Source organism: Vespula pensylvanica, chromosome 2, assembly GCF_014466175.1.
Source record: "Vespula pensylvanica isolate Volc-1 chromosome 2, ASM1446617v1, whole genome shotgun sequence".
Classification (NCBI taxonomy): domain Eukaryota; kingdom Metazoa; phylum Arthropoda; class Insecta; order Hymenoptera; family Vespidae; genus Vespula; species Vespula pensylvanica.
The window spans coordinates 6,663,720-6,673,719 of NC_057686.1; the positions used below are offsets into that span (position 1 = coordinate 6,663,720).

The window sequence follows — 10,000 nt, forward strand, 5'->3', positions numbered from 1 at the left end:
TTTTTTGTTAATTTCTTGTACGACACTCATCTCCCATCCCCTCTGGTAACTTCATTGACGATCGGTCTAAGTATCCCTTTGAAAGATATAGATACACGTTGATAAAACAGGGATATTGTGCGATGGAGACAACTCCGACGATACATTCGACTAGCTGATTTGGTTGTTGAGTTGCTGTAAAACGGAAAGTACTACCTCGCGAAGAGTCTGAAAGTAATTTGTTCTCGTTAATGCGAACGAGTCCGATATATTTCTATCGTTTGTTTGCTTTTTCTTTGTTTCTTTTTCTTTTTGGCAACATGTCTGGATAAACAATAAGTTGGATGATTCACCTGAGGCTTGCAATGTTCCTCTAACCAACTAAACACGCAACCGGACAATTCTGCAAAATTCGCAACGGAGATGTTGTTGAAACTTTGAAATAAACGATCCATAATCGCCTGGAACTAAAAATAGAAAAAAGAAGTAGAGAAATAATTCTATCGTGTGGTAAGAAGCCATAAGAAAAACAATTTTGGGAACTAAAGTAAAAGAAGAAAAAAAGAAAGGATCTCTCTACCACTTGGAATTTCGTTTCATCCGATATACGCATTTCTGCATGACCAGGTTGCGTTTGGTGCGCTTTCACAATCTGTTCGTAATTGGCCTGCATAATACGTAGAGCGACAACTTCTTTTCTCAATGCGTTACGTTCGTCCTCTTGTTTCTTTTTTTGCTGCAACAAAAACTGTATATAATCTATAGATTTTTGAAGAACCGTAGCTTTGGACAGTTTGTAACCGGATGAATCGGTATGTTGACAAGTAGGCACTAAATTTTGAAGCGAATCGTATCCTTTTTTAATGGCATCTCTACGCTTTTGTTCAGCCTGAGTATGAGCTTCCCTACGTCGTTCTTTATAACTTATCGTTGAATTTTTATTATCACTGTCTTCGTCCTCTGAAATCAAATCAAACCCACCTATTCCTGTTAAATATTATCTTTAAGGGATAACGTCTAAATGTAATCTGTCTATCATTATTCACCTGTATTATGAGCAGACGAGGACGCAGTATTTACAGAGCCTGTACTACTACAACGAGAGAAAGTATACTTTTCCGTAGGACTAGATGGCTCTAATTTCATATCAGCATTTGGTCCAACAGCACCACTGCCTCCACGCATAGTTAAACTTTCTATTTCCATAATGCAGAAACACAAAATAAAATCTTTAAGGATGTAAAAATCATATAGATAATCAAAATGAAATATAACATTGTGTGAAAAATATTGCAATGAGAAGTCCGTTCTATTTCTACTGTACAAACAACAAAAGTGTCTCCCTCTCTGCCTATCTCTTATCAGAAACAATAAATAAAACTAATAAAAGTTCAAACAATGAAAGTAACAAAGACATGAAAAAGAATTGCTTTCTTACGTGTCTCGTATCCGTCCTTGTGCAAAGTGTTTGCCATAATTGCAGCCGTATTTCTTGTTACACTTAAAATCAATTGAAATGAAGATGAAAGATCAATATACACATGTGGTTATAGGTTATGATCGACAAGGTGATTCGAGAAAAAAAATGTGGAGACATCAGCTTGGTGCGATCGATTCGACGTGACGACTTATAAAGCGATAAAGAGACATTTACATAAAGGCCGTTACTTTTGAGTCGAATTTTTATAACGTTTTCAATGATCCTGATACGCGTATATCGCTATAACACCGATCCATATTACACTCCATCTTCGACTGAAATCAAACGAGAAACTATTGTCCTCCGCGATAATCAAGATTACCAATACGACACGTGTCTATCAACAACGATTAACAACGCTAACCTCACTTGATATTTATCAGCTGTAGTTTATATTATATTGATTATACATATGACGTATGATAACGATTAAATATCAATAATTTAAAAGTAAAAAGTAAATTAGATCATTAAAATTAAAACACAACAAGCTATTAATTAGTTCAATAAACGATAAAAAACGATGATTGTAATATCAGTAAAATTTCAGATTTTTTAGTCACATTCTACCTTATCGACAGAACCACTAGAAACGATTCGTAGCGTTCTTATTATTCTTGGAACTAGAATTAAATGCTGTCAAGAGAAATATAACATGGATATTAGATTTAAAATATGCTTTTAGTATGACTAATAGCAGTGCGATAACAACTAAATGCAGCCAATTAGCTCGACAGTACTTGCATTGTTCGCAATAATATTATACGCTTTATTAAAATGCAAGTAATATCGATTTCCAGGTCTCACCGCGTGGAGGTTGCTGCATACGGAGACCCTATTTTCAATAAAAATTATAATGAATTATCAAAAGACAGAAAGAGAAAGAGAAATCAATTCTAAGAGTTTAACGAATTTCTATAAGAAACAAGTTTACTCGACGACGTACTACATAATAGCGTGTCAATGGGCGTTGAGAACACTATTCGAGGTCGTACGTGTTTGTTTTGTTTATGTTCTTTCTTTGCGACCACTCGAAGCTACGATTAAAAATTCGATATGATGCTAATTTTAAACGCACTACCTACGTTTAAAATATACCTCATCAAGGTCGCCTTATGACTACGCATATGTACATTAGCATTATCATATTTCAATGGTAACATTATATCGTTGAAAGAAAGATCGTATGAAAGAAGGAGAGGGGAGAGAGAGAGAAAGAGAAAAAGTAATAATACATCGAAAGATGATAAGAGTTATTAAACAAATTAGATAAACGTAAAGATCGTTGATATGATTAGAAATAGAAAAGAAATAGAATATGCTCACCTCTTTGACGACGACGTAAGAACGAATGAAAAATCGTGAAATTATACGGGCTTCCCCTCCCACGAGTAGTTCGGCCATGATGCTTGTTTTGATAGCGCGCAAATAATAGTATCATGGCGGCTACGATTTCATTGGTTATCTGATTTGCCGCGGATAAACGCGTTATTTTTAACATCGTATCATCCAACTCGAGATTGATAAAACGTCGATTTCTCTTGTCAATAAGTCAATAATTATTTATAATTACTAAGTAATATCTTTTTCCTTTTCTCTCTCTTTTTTTTTTTTTTTTTTTTTTTTTTTTAATATCAATATAGAAAAGAAAATAATTCGAACGTGCTCCTTATCTCTTGTTTTTTACCTATATTTAAAACGACCAAAAGAGATTAAGCAAAAAAAAAAAGTTGATGTATGTTAAATTATGTTTATTATAAGGTGTATCTAATATATATTTACAATCGTTTTAATACAAGTAAAACCATTTAAGTTAATATATTCATATTTTTTTTCTCGGAGTACGGCGTTTCGGATCCGTAAAACGCTGTGGCAATTGTATTCCTAAATATTCGCTTTTTCGCATTGTGTAAACTGTAAATTACACGAATGTGTTTTATCGTGGGTATTTGCCCATATTGTGTACCATGAAAATATCGAGAACCATACTTATTAGTATCGTACAATGTACGAAGATACTTTATTTTATTTATTTCAATTTCTTTATGATTCTCTGACACTCTGGTGCATTGTATTCTTTTGTTGTTGTTGTTGTTGTTGTCGTCGTTTTATTATTATTATTATTATTATTATATTATTATTATTATTATTATTACTTTTATTTTTTATTTTTTAATGTTTTTTAAGAAAATTCGTGGTTCCATGCACGCACCGTCGATGCACATTGCTCGCTACTCCCTAAGAAAAAAAAATTCATCTATATCTCTAGATCGTGTATTCATCATTTATGCTTGATTGCATGCCTAACATAATAGATCCGTGTGTGTTTATGTGTAATACACAAAGTTAACGACTTTTTTTTTTTGTATCATTCGGGGACGGATTATGTCGGAAAGCCGAGGATCGCGAAAACGCAGTAAATTAAAAAAAAAAAAAAAAAAAAGAAAAGAAAAGAAAAAAAGAAAATAAAATAAAATAAAAAAAAAAACAAACAACAAAAAAAAACAAAAAACGAATAAAATACACATCGATTAACCAATAACTATTGGACAATAAATCGATCGGCGATTCGTTAGCTTTCAAAATTTAAATTTTAAAGATATCTAGAGCTTTTGTTATATCAGCGAAACAAAACTCTATAATGAATTGCCACCATAAGAAGTTTCGTTGGAATTTGATCTTTTTCCTTTTTTTCTTGCGTCTTCTATCTTCGCGCAAACGAATTTTTTTTTTTTTATTATGTTTCTTTTATTATTTTCTACTATGACTTAAGTACAGTCCCATTTATATATTACTAAATGGTACGATTATTATTAAAAGCATTTTCGAAAATTTCCGACATACACAGCGATTCGGCTACGACCGCCCCCGCAAAAAACTTTATGCGTGTTCTTTGTTGAGTGAAACTCACACATAGTTTTGTAGCCAGAAACGCCCCACGTGTATTTTATTTGAATAAAGGTCACTTTCCCGCAGTTTAATCGATAAAGCATCACATCATAAATTCTCCTCAAGTTTGAATTTAGAATCTTTCTCACTCACACGTTCCTATCTCTTTCTCTCTCTCTCTCACTCTCTCTCTTTTTCTCTCTCTCTCTCTTTCTTACTCTTTCATCCACGTTCACCCTCTCTTTCCCTCTCTTACTATATTTATAATATATATCACACATTCTTAATCATGCATATGGATTCTTTCATCAAGTATTTGCATCATCCTCTCTCTCTCTCTCTCTTTCTCTTCCTTTTATTCTCCTTTTTCCCTAATTCTTTTTTTTGACATCGATACAAAATTATATATATATATATGTATGTATGTTATGTATATATATATATATATATATATTTCGATAATTATTTCATAACTATTAATTATTATATCTTATTGTTCCATTAAAGTTTAAACTAAAATGCTCTGTAGTGGTATGAACATACAGACAAGTGTATATACATGCATCTATGCATATACATATCTATATATATATACATATATATGCATTGACTGTGCATAACAAACACTCACACACACATGCATACATACATGCACACATGCATACATCATACATACATACATACATACATACATACATACATACATACATACATACATACATACATACATGCATACATACATACATCCACACACGTACATATGTATATATATATATACATATATTCATAATGAAGTATTATTTACTTATTATCCTTATGTTTTTTTTTTTTATTTTGTTTATCTTTATTACTAGAATCATGAATAAACTCACAATATGTCTAACTACACTTCTTTGAGATTAATTGGATGATCGGTGCAAATAAGACAATTAACATGTTTCCTACGAAGTCCTCTCTATCATCGAGCATCGCACAGGGTAAAGCGTCAGACTTTGAAAACCGATTTCCCATATACTCAATTGTTAATAAATGACAATTTGAATTTACGCGTCTTTCCCCGACACTATATATGTATAATTGTCGTTATATATGTAATCCTTCTTTTTGCTGTTGTTGTTGTTGTTGTTGTTGTTGTTGTTAGTTAGTTAATTTTTTTCCTATAGATAAGCTTTTACGCTTTCAATAACAACATTATTGTTTTGAGATTACTGAAAATTTTTGCGTTCATAAATTTGCAACGGTAACTTCTCGATGCCCAATCATTTTCTTTTGTTGTATTGTTATTAATTGTTTTTTTCCCTCTTTTCCTTCTATAAATAATTGTTCCTATAAATAATTACCTAGCTCTATTAATATTGCAATACCACGCCGTCTCTTTGCGGACTTTTAACACACCGCACCACCATTTGTGCGACGGCGTTCTTATTTCCCTCTCTCTCTCTCTCTCTCTCTCTCTCTCTCTCTCTCTGTCGTGAGAAAATAATATATATATATATATGTGTGTGTGTGTATATATATATGTATATGTGTATATATATATATATGTGACACATATTTTTTTTCAAATTATCTATTTCAATTATCTCGTTCAATTATCGCTCATATTTCGTCGAACGTCCCATATTTCTTTCCAAACTTTCCTTTTCTCTTATCCTCTCTCGTTTCTCTTTTTCACTTCTCTTAAGGCTCAGATGAAAAAAAAAAAAAAAAAAAGGAAGTTCGTTTAGATTGAAACGATTTTTATTATTTTTTCTTTCCCCCTTTCTTTTGATTATTATCCTGATATATTCACTTCTAATTTGAAAGTATTCATATACACGAGTTCATGTACGGAAGTCCAACGATGAAGTGATGTGAAGGCGGGGGAAATAATAATTTAAAAAAAAAAAAAAAAAAAAAAAAGGCAGGAAATGAAAATAAATATAGAAAGACGATAAAGTAGGGACTATTGATTAACCGAATAAATTATTTCGATAAGTAAGTAATCCCGTGCTATATATATATATATATTTCTAGTTTGTTATATCTTCGACCACACCTGCTTCGACCGAACGTTTCTTTCTATGCGAAACGAAACATTTATTAATTTTTTTTCTTTTGTTTTGTTTCTCGCTTATTTTTTTTTTTGTTTCAAGCTCGACGGCACGTATGAACAGAGAATAAAAAATTAAAAAAAAAAAAAAAAAAAAAAAACGCGTTACGAAATATCTTGATATCTTTTACGAACGCATTCACGCATCTCGTGTATTTTATATATATATATATATATATATATATATATATTTATATATATATATATGTATGTATGTATGTACGTATGGTACTTCTTTCCCAAGCCATATTCTCGAAAAATTTTTCTTTTCCGATAATGATTCTATATTTTCTTTTTTGTTTGTTTGTTTATTATCCTTTTCTTACTTTTTCTTTCCTTTTTTTTTTGTTTTTGCATTTCTTCAATCCTTTCCTCCCAATGTTTTTCTTACTTCATATAAAAATCTCTACAAAATTCGATGACATTCCATTTTCGCCAAAAAAAAAAAAAAAAAAAAAAAAAAAAAAAAAAAAAAAAAAAAAAAAAAAAGAGATTATGCATCTATTGTATATTGTTATCCACTGGCGATATCTCGATAGCCATGCACAACGTGAAATTTCTATTCCCGTTAAAATTACAACTATAAGAGTTTTTCAACGATCAATTTTATACAAGCATTTTTCCTTCTTTTCTTTTTCTCTTTTTCTTTCTTTCTTTCTTTCTTTCATTTTATACAATTTTAATACCAAACATCATCCCATCACGCCAGTTAGAATATATTCTTAAACGACGATTTTCATGAAAAATATTGGGATGAAATGTTTAGTTTATGGACTACGGAAAAGTTATTATTATTATTATTATTAATATTATTATTATTATTATTATTATTATTATTATTATTATTATTATTATTATTATTATTATATCACGTTAAAAACAAGATACGAATTCGGTACTCGTTCGTTACTTGTCCAAGGAGAACAGAAGGTAAATTTCGTTTGTTGATATTCTCTCGAAATTCTATCTCGACATTTCTAACAGACAATTTCATGTTGTTTTTAAATGACGTGGAGCGATGTTTAAAAAAAAAAAAAGTGGGAAAAAAAGAAAAAAAAGAAAAAAGAAAAAAGAAAAAAGAGAAAAAATAGAAATGAAATTCTTTGGGTCGACAAACAAGATGTCAAATGCCTTCCGTAAACCTCGGATATACCATGGCGATTATGATATTAATAGAGAATACTCTAAGAAGTCTTCGAAAGAAGGTTGGAAAGATAGACGCGTTGCGTTACGAGAAAATGTTGGAAAAAAATGTACTATCGTTTAGAATATATGCAGATACCATTGTGATCAATCATCATCGTAAGAGAGTATGTTCGTTCTTTTAAATATAAATAAACTTTAAGCTAGCTGCATCGATCACCGCCGTGCGTCCGTAGAATGGAAAAAATAACAACTAATCGAATAATATATTAATTTCCAAAACGGGGGGTTCGTTGCATGCGAAGCACGTTGTAGGACGATCGGGAAAGAATTTTGTACTTTTCTAAGATCATCCACCACCTGCTGTTTGTCTTCGTAACAGAACGTGCCATTTTCTAATGTGATTTTTCGTAATGCAGAGAATAAAGAAAAATAAGAAGAATGAAATACCTTCTCTTGGAAAAACCGATCAGAGATATAAGAATAGATATTTGTACCATGATCAGAATCAATTTACAGCTTTGAGCGTTTAGCTTGACGAGACTTGGCAGTACGACGTGGTTTTTTCGTAGCGTCGCTCGGTGTTTCGTCCACGCTAGATTTCCGTTTTAAGGAATCCGTTGGTATAGGTGTTTTAGGAGGTGCCATCTCAGCAGGTTCCGAAGGAGCTGCTGGCGATGGTGATTGCGTCACGGTTGCTTGTGGAACAACTTCCGTGGGACTATGTGCATCCGCTATAGGGATAAAATCCAATCCTTCTCCAAATACCTCTGGCATTACTCCTTGATTAACTAAAGCCTGTAGATCTTCCGTAGGTACTGGCATAGATTGACCACAACCAACGCAAACAGGTATCGCAGGGGACTTAGACCGCCAATATTGAAGTTCCGTCTTACATTTATTTAATTCCTGTAAAATTTTTTAAATCGACATTTCAATCAATTCTTTATATTATTCAACTTAAATCTGTTTACTTTTTATATTAATCGTTGTATCAAATTCGACGAGAATATTACAATTTACACGGATCTATTCTCTCTCTCTCTCTTTCTCTCTGTGTCTCTCTCTCCCTCCCTCTCTCTCTCTCTCTCTCTCTCTCTCTCTCTCTCTCTCTCTCTCTCTCTCTCTCTCTCTCTCTCTCTCTCTCTCTCTCTCTCTCTCTCATATACTAAGTATACCTGGGTAAATACCTGTAGTAGTGTGCTAAACTTGCGAGATGTCTCTTCATTCTTTTTGTCATTGTCGTCGAGACGCGTAGCATACTCTACAATTTGTTTCTGTTGCTCGGCTATTTTCGCTTTACAACTCCTTAAATCCCTACGCATCAACGTCAATTGACTGTTATATCTCTTCATTCCTTGTTTTATTTTACGAATCCGTTTCCGTAATACCATGTTTGATTGTGGAGGTGAAACATTCGTTTCTAAGAGAGCAGGATCTTCGGAGGAATGTGGAGGAGAACCTTCCTCTCCACTACCACTCCCCGCTTTACTGCTTCCAACACTTAGGGGCGCAGAATCCAGGCACATAAATGGTTTACTAACATTACTAGCTGCTGCAATTCACAGTACATGTATTACGTTATTGAGTTACATGCAATATCAAATTAATATCTTAATAAGTATACTTATTTACTCACAAGGAAATGTCCCTGCTAAATCCAGAAAATCAGCTCCAAAATAAGGAATTTCTGGTAACATTGGCTCAATTCGTTCTTTAAAATATTCCATAGCCATAGTACTCAAATCAAATAATTCATCTGTGACTTTGTAAGGTCGTGCTAATTTTGGAGTAATCTTTATATAATGTAATATACGAAAAACTTCATCCAATATCTGTAAACATCGAATGAAAATATTAACGCATAAGTGTCTATCCTTCCAGGAATAAAAATTGTATTCGATTTACCTCTCCAGGAAAAAAGCAACAATGTTTTCTCTCTATATGTTTACCGAAACACATTTGAAGTAAAGTAAGTCGCATATGTAAAGTTTCTATAATATCCGATTCGCATGCTAATGGATGATTACGACGCGCGGATTCACGTCTAGGCATTTGAGATTTGATCGCTTGAAAGCGACTCAACATTTGTGCTTGCAGTTTTTGAAATGCCGAATTGAGAATGTTTCCACAGACACGATCCATTTGATGAGAAACCTGTAAAACAACAAACGAATGAATAATCTTGACGAGCAGTAACGAATGTAGTAGCTTAAAAAAATTCTATCAAATAAAATTTCTAAGAAACTCTTCTATAATACTCACTGGACGTAAATGTGCTACCGTGTTATAATTCAAATAACTAAAGATCTTCTCAATGATTTCAACCGGCAAATCAAAAAGGCTTAAGTTGCATATCGAAGGAGGAGAAACTGAAGAAGACGTGCTGGAAGGTCCTGCTGAGGACGAAGCCTGAT

The 10,000-nt window shown here is 32.5% G+C and overlaps 2 protein-coding genes across 8 annotated transcripts in view; both read right to left on the bottom strand.

The window, feature by feature from the left end:
* LOC122626958 (max-like protein X) lies at window positions 1-2,274 on the bottom strand. Of its 3 annotated transcripts, XM_043807590.1 has the most exons (6): window positions 1,824-2,274; window positions 1,418-1,734; window positions 1,026-1,175; window positions 560-960; window positions 333-446; window positions 1-207 (listed from the first exon to the last, which is right to left on the bottom strand). In XM_043807590.1, the coding sequence occupies exons 2-6, from the start codon at window positions 1,452-1,454 to the stop codon at window positions 151-153; spliced, it is 759 nt and encodes a 252-aa protein (XP_043663525.1). In that variant the 5' UTR covers window positions 1,455-1,734; window positions 1,824-2,274; the 3' UTR covers window positions 1-150. The 3 variants fall into 3 exon arrangements, with proteins under 3 accessions (XP_043663525.1, XP_043663524.1, XP_043663526.1); XM_043807589.1 differs by having other exon boundaries at window positions 1,418-2,274; XM_043807591.1 differs by having other exon boundaries at window positions 560-939; window positions 1,418-2,270.
* Window positions 2,275-3,195: 921 nt separating this feature from the next.
* The window catches only part of LOC122626955 (F-box only protein 28), a 9,368-nt gene continuing 2,563 nt past the window's right edge, over window positions 3,196-10,000 (bottom strand). For 3 of the 5 annotated variants that reach the window (XM_043807580.1, XM_043807582.1, XM_043807583.1), the window contains exons 2-6: window positions 9,849-10,000; window positions 9,492-9,740; window positions 9,223-9,418; window positions 8,774-9,138; window positions 7,079-8,492 (exon numbers count right to left, since the gene is read on the bottom strand). The exon at window positions 9,849-10,000 is cut by the window's right edge and continues 123 nt beyond it. In XM_043807580.1, coding sequence (XP_043663515.1) covers window positions 8,097-8,492; window positions 8,774-9,138; window positions 9,223-9,418; window positions 9,492-9,740; window positions 9,849-10,000 — 1,358 coding nt within the window. In that variant the 3' untranslated portion in view covers window positions 7,079-8,096. Of the gene's footprint in view, window positions 3,698-7,078; window positions 8,493-8,773; window positions 9,139-9,222; window positions 9,419-9,491; window positions 9,741-9,848 lie in introns of those variants that run through there. The other 2 variants (XM_043807581.1, XM_043807585.1) reach the window with 2 other exon arrangements.

What these genes read in the sequence shown, in the direction of transcription:
- LOC122626958 (XM_043807590.1), bottom strand. Translation starts at nt 1,454, where the DNA reads ATGGCAAACACTTTGCACAAGGACGGATACGAGACAC. An exon ending in CAAGGACGGATACGAGACAC is followed by an intron (nt 1,176 to 1,417) that starts GTAAGAAAGCAA and finishes TTATGGAAATAG; the next exon opens with AAAGTTTAACTATGCGTGGA. An exon ending in AGGAACATTGCAAGCCTCAG is followed by an intron (nt 208 to 332) that starts GTGAATCATCCA and finishes AATTACTTTCAG; the next exon opens with ACTCTTCGCGAGGTAGTACT.